The 14,420-nt window shown below is 55.6% G+C and overlaps 1 protein-coding gene across 1 annotated transcript; it reads right to left on the bottom strand.

Moving 5' to 3' along the window:
- Nucleotides 1-9,354: 9,354 nt before the first annotated feature.
- On the bottom strand, nucleotides 9,355-14,389 carry LOC137770889 (collagen alpha-2(I) chain-like). The gene is made up of 8 exons (XM_068553948.1): nucleotides 14,338-14,389; nucleotides 13,300-14,136; nucleotides 13,010-13,199; nucleotides 11,725-11,965; nucleotides 11,204-11,409; nucleotides 10,854-10,976; nucleotides 10,676-10,777; nucleotides 9,355-10,252 (listed from the first exon to the last, which is right to left on the bottom strand). Exons 1-8 carry the CDS (start codon nucleotides 14,387-14,389, stop codon nucleotides 9,355-9,357), a joined length of 2,649 nt encoding a protein of 882 aa, XP_068410049.1.
- Between the last annotated feature and the right edge of the window lie 31 nt (nucleotides 14,390-14,420).

The raw sequence follows: 14,420 nt of genomic DNA, 5'->3' as shown, positions 1-14,420 counted from the left end.
GCCAGAAAAATTAAAAATAATAATAAGGAAAACCTTTTCAAGCACATCAAAAAGGAATAAAAAAGAGGTCTCTCCCTCTTGCATCAGATTCTCTAATCCTGATTTTGCTGGGAAGCAGGTACCTTGGCCCCTGAGCAGGGACCTGAGCCCCCCGCCTATCCCAGCTGTCACTCACTGCCAGCCACTCTGCTGCATTCAGACCAAGCTCCCAAAGTCCACGTACCTTCCATTCACTGGGGTGCGGTCAGATGCTTGCAGCTGCAGCTCTGTGTTTAAGAGAAGGATGACGATCAAGATTGGGTGCGGACAGGACAGGGATCATAGTTTTGTCCTGGGGCTTGATGTCATGCCACGAGGTCACCTGTCTGAGCGTATTTACTGAAAGTTTCTTCCCCAGACCTGCCTTTTCCTCAGTCAAGGGGAGACAGCGACCAGCTGGGGCATCCAGAGTCCTGGCTTTTGTTCCCTGCTTGGATGTCTGACTTGCTCTGTGACTTGAGCAGATCATGTCTCTTCATCTCAGTTTGTCTTCGGGAACCAGACCACACCAGTGGTTTCCAAATTGTGTTAGTGTTCCCCAGTTGTTTGATTCAAATTCCAATAAAATGCATTAAATGTCTTTAAACATTTTCCATTATAATTTTTTTAAACACCATGCACTCAAGTATGTTATATGCTGAATTTCCATTTGTTCAATCTGCTTGTCTATCTTTGTGTCAGTGCAATTCTATCTTAATTACTGTACATTTATAGTGAGTCCCTCAGCTTTCTTGTTCTTCAATATTGCCCTGGCTATTCTCAGCCCTTTGCATTTCCATAAAAATTTGAGAATCAGTTTATCAATCCCCTACTCCCCACAAAAATGACTCTAAAGCTGCTGGGATTTTGATTGGGATTGCACTGAATCTATGGGAAGAATTGACAACCTAACAATATTGAGTCTTCCTATCCATGTATATGGTATATCCCTATCTCTTGTTTAGTTCTTTGATTTCCCTGTATAATTTTAGTAGTTTTCAGTATAGAGGTCTTGCACATCTTTCTTTCCATTGAATCCTGGTTTTTTTGATATTTTGCTGTTATCAGAAATGGTATTTTTTAATTTCTTTGTTGCTGGTGATAGAAATATAATTTACGTTTACACATTGACCTTGATTCCAATGACCATACTTAAATTCCTTGTTAATTCTAATAACTTGTAGATTCATTTGGCTTTTCTATGTTCAGAATCATGTCATTTATAAATAATGATGGTGTCATTTTTTTGCATTCCAATCTTTATGCCATTTGTTTCTTTTTATTGCTTCCTTGCAAGGCCAAGACTGCCAGTACATTATCGAATGAAAACAGTGAGAGTGGACATCCTGGTCTTGTTTGCATTCTAAGGGAACACTTTCAATAACTCACCATTAATTATGTGTTGTACATTTGTCGTATATACCTTTTATTGGGTAAGGAAATTCCCTTCTGTTTCTAGTTTGCCAAAAGTTTTATCATGAATGGGCGTGGAATTGTTCAAGTGCTTTTTCTGCATCTGTAGACAGCATCACATGAATAATCTCCTTTTTAATTTTAATATAGTGAATCACATTGATGGATTTTCAAATGTTAAACCAGCCTTGCATTCCTAGAATAAACTTCACTTGGTTGTAATGTATTACCTATCCTTCTTGTGTATCATCGAATTGATTTGCTAATATTTTTGTTTAGGATTTTTTGCATGTATATTCATGTGAACAATCGGTCTATAATCTACACCATAATTTAACCCACTGAAGACCTGAAACATGCCCACTCATGCTCCTAGCTTAACCCATTTCCATTTGGGTTATGCCACCACCGTTCACATTCCTGATGAGGAATGTTCTCACTCTGGACTGGTCTTTGAATTCAGGCCTGCAGGTATCGGCTCCAGCAAAATCGTACCAAAAAGTTCATCACTCAGTTTATTACTGAGTTCCATGCTCAGTTAGAAGCGAGGCAGATCATCTCACCATGGCCAGTGGTCACTGTGCAGTTAACACCCACAACTAATATCGCTAAAGCACCAGCCATACTCAAGGCACTGTGCTTGGCCCTGGGGGGTAAAGCAAAGCCACTTCTCCCCTTACGGAGCTTGCCATCCAGGAAAGGGGTTCATTTACGCCCGGCAGTGGCTACTTAGCAACTCAACTTTGAAACAAAAAGTTCTTCCTACACCTTCTCTTTGAATCTTCTGAATTTGTTGTATTAAAGACTATTTAAAATAACAAGGTAAGCAGTTTTAATACTGTTGTCCTTAACAACTGCTTATTTGTCTGAATCGAGTTCACACCCACACTGTGCAACCGATTCAGAAATAACATGGATGCTGTGGCTCAGGGGAAACTCATCCCCTAACTCCTTGTTTTGATTCTATCACCAGCCTCACTGCTGTCGTGGATTGACTGGCAAGTAAGTATGTAAATGTGAACTTATCCATCTCTTGCTACTTAAATGCCACTTGTATCTGTTTTCTTTGGTTTTCTGCAGTTTGAATATGTTATGCCAAAGTGTGGCGTCTTTTGTGTGTTTGTTTTTTTGTAGTTGTTTGTTTTGTTTCTTTTTTGTTTTTTCTTAAATTTATTTCATTTTTTTTATAAATGTTTTGTTCCTTTTTGTTTGCTTTGTTTTGGGATTTTGTTTTTTGTTTGTTTGTTTGTTTTAATTTTTATTTATTGATTTTTGGCTGGATTGGGTCTTCGTTGCTTCGCGCGGGCTTTCTCTAGTTGCGGTGAGCAGGGGCTACTCTTCGTTGTGGTGCGTGGGCTTCTCATTGCGGTGGCTTCTCTTGTTGCAGAGCACGGGCTCTAGGCGTGTGGGCTTCAGTAGTTGTGGCATGCGGGCTCAGTAGTTGTGGCTCGCGGGCTCTAGAGCACAGGCTCAGCAGTTGTGGCGCACGGGCTTAGCTGCTCCGTGGCATGTGGGATCTTCCTGGACCAGGGCTCGAACCCGTGTCCCCTGCATTGGCAGGCAGATTCTTAACCACTGCACCACCAGGGAAGTCCCCGACCTTGTTATTCATCTATTTTATATACAGTAGTGTGTAGCTGTTTATCCCAAACTCCTAAATTAGGAGGGATAAATAAGGAGCCTCTCACTAATTTTTGAAAATTCTCAGCCATCATTACTTCAAATATTCTGCTCCATCTCTCTTTCTTCTCCTCCTCCTGGTATCCCAACTTCACAAACGTTATACCTTTTGAGATTGTCCCACAGTTCTTGGTTACCTATCCTGTTGTTTCTTTCATTCTTTTTTCTCTTTGCACTTCAGTTTGAGAAGTTCCTATTGACGTCTTTTCAAGCTCAGTGATTCTTTCCTCGGCCATGTCCAGTCCACTGATGAGCCCATCAAAAGGATCCCTCATTTCTGTAACGGTGTTTTCAATCTCTAGCATTTCCATTCGATTCTTTCTTAGAGTTTCCATCTCTCTGCCTATGTTACCCATCCGTTCTTGCATGGTGCCCACTTTTTCTATTAAAGCGCTTAACATATTAATTATAGTTATTTTAAATTCCCTTTTGATAATTCCAGGCTTGGTGTCCTATCTGAGTCTGGTTCTGATCATTGCTTTGTCTCTTCGAATCGTATTTTTCCTTGCCTTTTGGAATGCCTTGTAATTTTTTGTTGGAAGCTGCACACGTTGTACGAGATGATAGGAAATGAGGTTAGTAGGCTTTTAGATGTATGTTAATATCCCTAGGAGTCTGTAGCTGTAGGTGTCCGAAGCTTCAAATTCTCGAGTGTCATTTTTTTGTCTCCTCCCTTGACTTTGGGCTTCCCTACGTGCTCCTCCTCAGATAGAGTCTAAGACCTGCAGCTCTTTCAGCTGTAACGCACCATTAGTATACTGGGGCCCTGCTGGTGCCATGGTGGGGGGCAGGAGATGGGGAGTATCCTATCATCTTCCAATTAAATGTCAGTCTTTTAAGTGCGCCTGTGTCTCAGGGCTGCTTCTCCAGTGGTAGAGCTTTTCCCTCTGCCTCCCCCTCCCTTCTCTGGCTGCAGTAATTCCAAGCAAATTCCTGTTCCCTGTTTGTTTGTTTGTTTCTCCCTTAGGTGAGACAGGAAGTGTGGAGGGGGCTGGAGGGAGAGGAATTCCCTTCCCCCACGTGGGATGAGGCTCTGGGTGAACTTCACCAGGATTTCTCTCCTGTCCCCCTACCAAGGACACTAGGAGGTCTCAGATCTTCTCCTGGAGAACCTGATGGGGTTCCTGGTGGCAAAACCCATGAAAGTGTGAGCCTTCTCCCCCAAGACTGGGCACCCCAGGAGTTTCTCACCCTGATGCCAGTTCATTCGCGGCCTTCCAGCAATTCATCAAAATTGCCATTCAGTGTTCCTGCCAGTTTGTGACTCCAGGGATCCTTCTCCAGGTGAACAGATCTCAGCTGTGATCCTCCAGAGTCCCCCTTCCCTCCAGCTGGCAGCGTGACAGTTTGCCTTGCAACCTCAGTTCTCTGACGGGTCCAAGAAAAACTGCTGATTTTCCATTTGTAAAGGCGAGGGTGATGACTTCCATGTTTTCTACATGGCGGAGTTGTACCTGGAAGTCCTATGGCTGTTTTCTAATTAGATTCCTTCCTAAGATCTCATCCGAAGAAAGCGTTTCACCGCTCACCCAGCATCTGAAGCTCCCCCCCCCCCACCCCGTCCAGGGATGTGAAAGTGCAGCTTCTCACTTCACGGTGGGGACATAGAGATGGCACAGAACCAGGCACAGTTGGCTGGTGTCTCCAAGCACCCCCTTCACGAGAGCTGTAGGGAAGAAGAGGACATTCCAAGCAGCTGGAGATCAAGGAGGCGAGGCTTTTCTCCTTGAAATCCCATGGAGAAGAATTCTACAACTCCACCTAGTATCTCTCAGCCTGGGCACGAGGATGTGCCTGGCTTGCTCAGGAAACATCAACATCTTTTTGTTGTTGTTGTTGTTGTTCTGTTTTGTTTTGTTTTTAATAAATTTATTTATTTTTGGCTGTGTTGGGTCTTTGTTGCTGCACGTGGGCTTTCTCTAGTTGCGGCAAGCGGGGTCTACTCTTCGTTGGGGTGCACGGGCTTCTCACTGCGGTGGCTTCTCTTGTTGCGGAGCACGGACTCTAGGCGCGCGGGCTTCAGTAGTTGTGGCTCATAGGCTCAGTAGTTGTGGCGCACAGGCTGAGTTGCTCCACGGCATGTGGGATCTTCCCGGACCAGGGATCGAACCCGTGTCCCCTGCATTGGCAGGCAGATTCTTAACCACTGCGCCACCAGGGAAGTCCAACATCAATATCTTGAGGGTAGGGACCAGCTGGGTCCTTTTCAGCCTCTCAATGCTCGGACGGGGCTGGCACAGTGCAAGTTCTTCGTAGATGCTGGTTGAACTAAACAACCTTTAACTAAAGTCTCTGGGACTGGAAGCTACCCAGGCTGGACTGACGCTGCAGGACATGACACTCCCTTGCTTGATGCTCCAAGCTCCAGGTCCAGCCCGGCACACTGTGGGTGTGCATTAAATATTTGCAAAATTAAAATAAATACATGATGCTCTGAGAGTCTGGGGTGTCCAGAAGCCTCCAGAATAAATACAATTTGTGACTTACTGGACACCTGGAGCAGCACATTTCCCTTTCATTGCAACTATACCTTATTTAACTGGTCTTCAGGTGAGTTTGTCCTCCCTGATTGCCCAAAGTCTGCCATTGGACAAAGAGGAGGGAAGAGGTGGGAGGATGTAAATGAGTCTAACATTAAAAAATCTCGGCCTTCCCTGGTGGCACAGTGGTTAAGAATCCACCTGCCAATGCAGGGGACATCGGTTCGATCCCTCGTCCGGGAAGATCCCACATGCTGCTGAGCAACTAAGCCAGCGAGCCACAACTACTGAGCCCTCGTGCCACAACTACTGAAGCCTGCACGCCTTGAGCCCGTGCTCCGCAGCAAGAGAAGCCACCACAATGAGAAGCCGGCGCACCGCAACAAAGAGTAGTCCCTGCTCGCAGCAACTAGGGAAAGCCCGCCCACAGCAACGAAGACCCAACGCACCCAAAAATAAAATAAATTAATCAAAAAAAAAATCTCCATCCAGCCCAGCTTAACATTCATTTCCTGACACCTCTGGAGTCTCGCATGGGGGCACGTGGAGGGCTTTCTTGTCTGGCTTGCATGGGGCACACGGATATGATGATACAACCCTGAGGTCTTTCTTCTCTGGCTGTAGAGAGCAGGGAAGGCATAGAAGGAAGGGCCCAGGCTTGGAGAGCATCCGTTACTCTTGCGTAGCCTCTATTTCCTCTGCTGCAAAATGGGGTGAATGTTGGGACTTATCTTGCAGAGTTGCTATATGAGCTGTTCATAGTCCCGTGTGCGTGTGCCTGATCCAGTGCAGCAGAGGAGCAAAAGGAGCTCTCAGACAGCGGGAGCCAGCACCACTTTATCCTCAGTGCTGTCGAAGGTTTTGGAACTAGGACAGCAGCGGTGGTCAGGTACTACGGGAGAGGCATCTCTCTGTGGACAGGATACAGACTGGAGGCAGGGAGGCCAAGGGAGTCTGACGCCCTGGCTGGGACGAATGGGAGGAAAAGAAAAGCCTTGGGCGGGCCTGGTCCCCAGCAGTGGGTCCCTCTGGCTCAGCCTCTCAGGCCTGAGGACACCCGTGCCACTGGCTCATGTCTACTCAGGTGGGAGCATCTGTGGCTGGGCCTCGGCCTCTCTTCCCACATCCTAACCGGGCCCCAGGGTTCAGAGGATCTGGGCTCCCCTAACTTGTTGGCTGTGCCAGCTTGATAGGGGCTGGAGGTCCCCAGATGTCACTTCGCTGGGACACAGAAGCTCCTTCATGCCGCCCAGAGAAGGTAAGCAAGTCCAGAGGCCTCATTGTCCTTCAAGCTTGTTCACACCATCATGCCTGGAAGCATGCCTGTTCATCTCTGTACACTTCATGCCTAGTTCCTCCGCAGCAAATGAAAGGTGCTTCCCTGACCACGGGAACAGCCTCTTGGCATTGGCAGACAGTGCACGGGTCCACCTAAGTCACAACTGTGACTTAGCAGCCCCAGCCAGGAGGCTGTACGGGACAGTGGTGGAGGCCCAGCCCTGGAGTCAGGTTGCCTGAGTTTGAGTCTCAGCTCTGCTCTTTGCTCACTGTGTGTGGCCATGGGCATGTCCGTGACAATGCCCTCTTCACCTTCACCTGTGATGGCAGGGCTGCAGCAGCCACCTTGTGACCACGAGAACAGAGGGAACCTCGGGCCTCTCATCCTTGACATGCTAAGCAAACTTATGCCTACTTACCTCTGCAATCTGTTTTGTGAGAAAATAACCCCCTTCCTACAGCAGCCATTGAGGTCAGGTCCACTGTTGATGGGGCCAGAAGTGTTCCTAAGACACCTAAAACTTCTCTGTGCCTGTTTGCCCTTCTGGTAGATGGAGATAATTATAGCAGCTACCTCAGTGTGACGGATTGAGAAAACTCCATGTGAAGTACTTAAAAGTACTGATACTCAGTGAGTGCCCAGCAAATGTTAATTATATTATTGTTGTGGTGGTGGTTGTTGTTTTCATTCCAATTACTTTTTGTAAGACATGGACTGGAATACAGACTCCTTGGCATACTGATCAACTTCCTTAGCATATGGTTTCCAGTGTCTCTTTGTAGGTGATATTTGGTACCCGCTTTCGTACTTTTATATTTCCCAAAGTTTCAAGCATGGACATGTGTTACTTTTTGTTAAAATTTATTTATTTATTTATTTATTTTTGGCTGCCCTGTGTCTTCTTTGCTGCGCATGGGCTTTCTTTAGTTGCGATGAGCAGGGGCTACTCTTCATCGCGGTGTGTGGGCTTCTCATTGCGGTGGCTTCTCTTATTGCAGAGCACGGGCTCTAGGCGCGCGGGCTTCAGTAGCTGTGGCTCACGGGCTCTAGAGCGCAGGCTCAGTAGTTGTGGCGCACGGGCTTAGTTGCTCCGAGGCGTGTGGGAACTTCCCGGACCAGGGCTCGAACCCGTGTCCCCTGCATTGGCAGGCCGAATCCTAACCACTGCACCACCAGGGAAGCCCGCTACTTTTAAATGTAATAAAGTTGCTAATGTTTTCGATATATCAAGTACATTCTCTATCCTATGAGCTTTCCACGCATGATGTCTTTTATGTCTCATGACAGCTCTCCCAATGGAGTTTCTATTCTTATCCCCTACTTTGCAGGTAAAGAAACTGAGGCTCAGAGAGGGAAAGTGAGTGCCTTGGCTCCTGGACAGTACCTGCTGGAGTCAGGATTGGACTCGCATCCTCAGGTCTCTGGCGCTTGGGGCATCTCCTGATGGGGCCAGAGGACCCATACATGTGAGGCCAAGTGGTCTTTGGAGAGGGGACAAGAATGGAGATGACAGCCACAGGCATCTCTTCAGTGTCAGCTCACTCACCGGGCACATCAGGCTGCATGAGACAGGCAGGGTGATTGTTCCCACTTTACAGATGAGGCCGAAGTCACTTGGACAGAGGCGTCAGAGCCAGGGAGGTGCCAGAGCCACCAGGTTGGCCTGGGAGAGGCTGCCACCACCTCTGGCCCCACCAGAGTGTGACCCACCCCTGGAAGCTGGTCAGAGAAAGCAAGGACTGGGTCTGCCCTGGCCACCTGCTCCCCCCAGGGCCTTGCCCAGAGCCTGGCACACAGAGGCACTCAATAAATATTTCTGGAACAAAGGAATGACCAGGGCCTCCAGGATTCCCCATGAGGCCGGAGATGGTGTGGGTGGCAGTGGTGGTGGCAGGGAGCTGCACCTTTAGGGCCCAACTCCCTGTGCCAAGCCTCTCTGCTCTGGGGACATCCCCGGTGGACGGTGAGCGGATGCGAGGGCCCGGAGGTGGAGGAGGAAGGCCAGCAGGCTGAGGGTGGGGTGGGAAGGGCCTCTGGAGAAAGGAGGGGGCATGAGTGAGTCAGGCATGGTTCCTTCTGGCTGCCCCTAGACTCACAGGAGGGGCAGAGAGCTGGTGAGGGTGAGGGGCCAGGCAAGAGGGCCTGGAGGAAGATGGTGCTGGGAAGGGGCCCGCCCGTCTCCCACCTACCCGACCTGATCCCCCCTCTTCATCTTTCCTGCCTGCTTTCGTCGACCCCTCCCCCACTCCCACCCCCTACCCCAATCTCTGTGTCTGAGGCACCCCCGTTCCTCCCCATTCCTGCCTCTCCGCCGTCTCTCTAACTCTCAAAGAAGTCTCCCCAAGCCTCGGGCTCCTTTGGAATCCCTGCCTCCGCTCCCTTCATTTCTCTGTGTCCTTGTGTCTCCACGTCTCAGACTGCTTTTTATCTGGATCCTTCCATCTCGGCGTCTCTTTGCCTCAGTCTCCCTCCATCTCGGCCCCACTAGGCCTCCGGAAGCCTGTGCTTCCTCTCCCGCCGTGCCGCGTCCCCTGGAGGTCCAGCCTCCCCAAGTGCCTCACCCCTCCGTCCCGCCGCCTTGATCGGCCAGGACTCTAGCGGTGGCAAAGGCGGGCCTGGGGGTCCGGGCTTGGGAGACGCTGGAGAAGGTTCCCGGGGGCGCAGGAGAGGGGGCACCGGGGCCTCAGCGCCCAGAGGGGCTCGCGTGCCAGTCACCTGCCGGCAGGGGCGCCGGCTCCGCGCCGACGCGCTCGACGTGGGCGCCCGGAGGCGCGCCTTTGTCTCTGCGCGGCCGAGGAGGTTAATTAGATTGAGGAAGGGGCGCTGTCCCCCTTCACGGCGCTGCGGCCGCCACTCCACCCGGCGGCCCCGCGCTGGCCGGCCCGAGTCACGTCGACTGAAACCGTCTCTGCGGCCCGCGCCTCCCACCCCACCTCGGCAGCGGGCAGCGGTCGCTCCTTTGTACGCGCGAGCCGGGGCGCCCCCGGAGCCCCGAATCGTCCCGCGGGAACGCGGGAGGGGGCACACGGGCCCCACGCGGGAAAGGAGTTTCCCTAGGCCACGCGGGCGTGGGGACCAGACTTTGAGACTCAGCAAGACAGAGAAATGGGAGGAGGAAGCCCAGAGGGTGTGAGAAAGCCGGAGCGGGAGCCGGAGCGCAGGCGAAAAAGGAGAGGGCGCAGAGGAAGGAGGGAGAGGAGGAGAGAAGTGGATGGGGGACGCGCGACGGCGGCGGCGAGCAGGCGGAGGAGACGGGAACTCGCGTGCGGGAGGAGGGGCGGGGGCGCCGGGCAGGGGAGGGGGCGAGTAGCCGCCGGAGGCAGCCGGACACACGGACCGCGAGACGCGCGGACGGCGCAGGGGCCCCACTCCCGCCTTGGGGCTGAAGCGCCGGAGGCCGGGGGACCGGGGCAGAGGGTCGGGGCGTCACTCGTCCACATTCTTCGCCTTTTCTTCCTCTGGCTCATTCTGGCCGATCGATACCTGCGCGGGACCTGCCCCCGCCGCTAATAACTTTTTAATGAGTTCGAGGGGCTTAGAGCGAGCGCGATCTGCCCTCCAGGGTGGATTTTCCCCTGGCAGATGTTTCGGGAGGAGGAGGCGCGCGGGGCCCCCGGGAGGTGGGAACAAATCTTTCCCTCCGAGGGGCGAGGCAGAAGACTTTCTTCTAAAGTTCAAAAGAAAGACGGGCTTTCACTCGGCCCCCAAAAATGTATTTCCCGGCGGACAATGGGCTCCTTTCTGCGCCTCCTAGGGCCGGCGGGGCGGGAGGGGCGGGGACCCGTGCGCCTTGGCCCCGCCTGACCGACGAGCGCCCCCTCCACCCGGGCCGGGACGCCGAGCGAGGGCGCGGAAGCCAGGAGCCCGGCCTCCCCTCCGAACGCCCCTGGAAGAGCGCTGTCCGGACCTGGGCGCACAGGCGAGAACGAAGGTGCCCTGGGGGCCGAGAAGCGTGGCCTGGGGAGCCCTAGGCTGCCCCCCACCCCGTGCCCTGGGCCTTGCGGGTGCGGCCGCCGGACCCGATGGGGCTAGTGTGGGTGCCTGGAGGGGAGGTAGGACAGGTCTCCGGGCTTGGGCAGCGGCCCCGGTTCTCTCCGCGATCCGCCCTGCGCAGGGCAACAAGTAGAGGTCAGCCGGCTTCCAGCGGCCGCGGGGCACTGAGTCCCTCTTCACCTGCCCAGGCCCGGCCACCCGTCCCGATGTCCCCGTGCCCTTGCCACCTCCCCACCCACCCAGTGCCCCTCAGCCCGTGGGTCTGTCGGCCCGCCGCCGCCTCCCTCTCTCCACTCCCGTGGGCGCGAGGAGACGGGGGTGCCAGGGCTATGAGGCTGACCTCCGAAGAGCCGCGGCCGATTGATTCGTTCCGCCCGGAGCCCGGGCCGCGTGAATGGGGGCCTGGGCGGCGGCGGCGGCGACGGGGATAAAGATGTTCTTCCCGCCAGGGGGAGGGGGCGCGGGGCGGGAAGCGGGGCCATTCACTCCTGGCCTGGCCCCTCGGGAAGCCGCGCCGAAGAAAGGGGGCCGGGGCCTATTCAAGCCCTACGAGCCGCCCACAATGGACCGATATACTGGGGGCCTCTCTATTAACGTCCATGAATATTGAAGAGAGCTCGGAGCGGCGGCCCGCGGCCGCGAGGGGGGCGGTGCCTGCGAGTTCTGGCTGCCGGGGCTAAGGGATGGGGCTTGGCGCGGGCACACTCCGCGCCCGGGCCCCGCGGAAAACTACACGGTTCATCCGCGGAGAAACCCCAGAACGTGCAGCGTTTTCCCTCGCGATCTCAGCGAGGGGAGATGCCAGCGCGGCGGGCCTTGCTCCCCAATTCCAATGGGCCCTGAGGCTGGGGCGCTCCCTACAGGTCCCCTTTTCCCTGGGGCGCGGTCGGGTGGGTCTGCGGCTAGAACAGAAGCACACAACTTGAGGACGCAGAGGAGAGGCTCGGGGCCGGCTCCGCAGGGCCGGCTCCGCTTCCGCCCGGCCCCCAGCACCTCTCCCGGGGTTTGCGGGTCCAGGGGAAAGAAGAGGGCTCCCTGGCCGCACTCCGGACCCTCGATCCTCTCATCTTCTGACCCCGAGCTAGCGTCCAGGACCCACACTCTGCACCCCCAGGACGGAGGGACCGCACAGAGCTGAGGACTTTTCCTCAGTGGGGTGTGGGCTGAGAATCCTCGGGGCTTTCAGAGGAAAGTGACCTGACCCAGAGAGACCAGGCGGGAAGAAACCTCAGTTCACAAAGTCCAACCCAAACCATTGCACACATCAGGACACTGAGGCTCAGAGAGGGGAAGGGCCGACCCAAGGACGCACAGCAGTCCTCATCCCTCCTTGGTCTCCCGGAGGCGCTGAGGTTGGTTGTGGCTCCTGGTGACTCTCTTCCTGTCCACCAAGTCTTTGTGGAAGCCGAGGCCCAAGCGCGGGTGAGGCTCCCATGCCCGGACTCCATCCGCCCTCCTCAGACGCGAACTCTGGGCCCAAGCCAGAGCCAGTGTGACTCTCCGGCGATGTCTGGAAGAAAGTTGAGGTTCCGGGACCCTAACCCGCGGGCTGCCCTCGCTCCTCCACAGCTCTGCCCTCTGCTGGCGCCGGGCACGACGGTCGCCCCTGCTGCCCAGTGTGGCTTCTCCCGGGCATCAGACTCGAGGTGACCCGGGCTCTGGGTCTGAAGGCCAGTGGTTGCTGCCTTCCTTACTCTACGCCCCGATGCGGACCCCGGGATGCCAGGAGACCACTGGCTGGAACGGGGTATGCAGAGGCCGGGTGTCTGCGGCCGCCAGGTGTGAGGCTGGCTTAGCAAAGGCAGGACCCTGTGATGGAGGGAGCACTTTGCCAAGGCGCCTGAGGACGGTACTCCTTGTAGGAAGGCCAGGCCCCCTGCCCCTCCACCCAAGTCCCCTCTCTGAGGACAAGGCCTGGGGAGTCCGATTCCTCCAGCTAACCGTGAGCCCAACGCACTGCCCTGAACGTCCAGAAAACCCGGCTCCATTATCGGAATCTGACGTTGCGGGGAGGTGGGGGGTGGGTGGGGGAGGGCTGAGGAGTTCAGCAGATGGAGATGTCCCTGTGCCCCCCACCCCTTGTCTGGGGCTGAAGTGGGGATGAGGCGAACCCTGGGAGGCGGCAAAGCCCGCAGGAAGCGGTGACCTTTCCCGCTTTGGCTCCGCGCTCAGCAGCTCCCTGTCTCCGGCGAAAGACCGCGCTGGCGCTCTGGGTACCTCGGAACCTCCGCGAAGAAAGTCTACCGGTGGGACGAGGTTGAGGTGGGGTGGGGTGCGGAAGCGAGCAGGGAAGAAGCGAGAGAGGAAGAGGGAGGCCAGAAGAGAAAGGATGAGAGCTAGGAGGCAAGAAGGAAGGAGTGCAGGACGCAGCGGGCCTCCCTAGGTCGCAGCTGAGCAAAGGAGCCTGGAGGGTCGAGCCTTAAGCCGAGGGCGCACAGCGGCCTGGCCTGGGGCTGCCTGCAGATTTGGAGGGCGTTCGCTCCAGGGCACAGCCGCTGCTCCCATTCACGACGGTCCGGAGACCCCTTTCGGTCCCCCTGCCTCCGTAAGAAAAGCCTTTTCCAAGCGACCCCCGGCTATCTCGGATTTCGGTCTGCCCTTCCCGACCCCGACCTAGCCCCCTAGGACCGGGGGACGGTCGCCTACGAAGCCGTCTCAGGCCGGGCTCAGCCCCGACGGCAGCCCCGCCCCGCAGCCCTGTCCGCCCAGGGAGGAGTTTGACAGCCGGCCGCGGGCAGCGAGCGGGGCGGCTGCAGCGGCCCGTTTGAAGCGAAGAGCAGGCCTCCGCAGCGCCGTCTGCGCAGGAGTTCAGCGCGGCCTGCGCCGGGCCTGCTGGCTCCAGGGCGACTACCGCAGTCTGGGGCGTGGAGCCCGGGAGAGCGCGGGACCCGGCGGGCCGGGCGGGCCAGGGAGCGTAGGGGAGGTGAATGCCGGCCCGGCCGGGCAGGGGTGCTGAGCGCAGATCCGGACTAGGATAGTGGCTGAGCGCGGGGCCCGAGGCCAGGCGTCCCCTCCGGCCTAGTCTGGTCCCTGGAGTCCGAGCGATCCTCGCCGCGCCCCCTGCCCTACTCTGTCCCCTCCTCTCCTCGCCCCGGGCTGAGCCTCCCTCCCTGCCCGGCACTTCCCACGGGGAGAGGAGGAGGAAGAGGAGGGGGGTGGAAGGGCTGGGGAGGGGCGGGAGGACGCAGGGGGAACGTTCCGAGCGGCCCGAGCGCCCCCGCCCCTTGAGCTCTCGCCGCGAAGGCTCCTCGAGCCGGGCCGGGTACAACAAGTCTGTCCTCCGACGTCAGGGGGTCATTAATAACCAATTAGGAGGGTCACTGCGGCTCCTATAAAGGCGCTGAGATTTTGCCAAGCGGAAGACCGTCCGGGCCGGGTGTGCGAGAGGCGAGCGCGCGGCCGAGAGCCCCTCGCCGCCGTTTCTCTGAAGCCACCCGCCTCCCACCCACCCCGCACCGCCCCCCCTCCCCGCACCCGCCTCCGCCTCCACCCCTGGCTCTCCAGCCCTCCGCGCCGCCTCTGCCATCTCCGCAGATTTCTCCATCTCTCTCTTCATT

This window comes from Eschrichtius robustus, chromosome 10, assembly GCF_028021215.1.
Source record: "Eschrichtius robustus isolate mEscRob2 chromosome 10, mEscRob2.pri, whole genome shotgun sequence".
Taxonomy (NCBI): Eukaryota; Metazoa; Chordata; class Mammalia; order Artiodactyla; family Eschrichtiidae; genus Eschrichtius; species Eschrichtius robustus.
This window is presented reverse-complemented; position numbering and strand designations above follow the sequence as displayed.

Coding starts and splice junctions, on each gene's coding strand:
- LOC137770889 (XM_068553948.1), bottom strand. CDS start 14,389: ATGGCAGAGGCGGCGCGGAGGGCTGGAGAGCCAGGGGTGGAGGCGGAG. Junction 13,200..13,299: donor CAGCCCCAGGCCAGGCCGCT/GTGCGCCCTCGG, acceptor CTTGCCTCCTAG/CTCTCATCCTTTCTCTTCTG. Junction 10,253..10,675: donor GGTGGAGGGGGCGCTCGTCG/GTCAGGCGGGGC, acceptor CCGGCGCTTCAG/CCCCAAGGCGGGAGTGGGGC.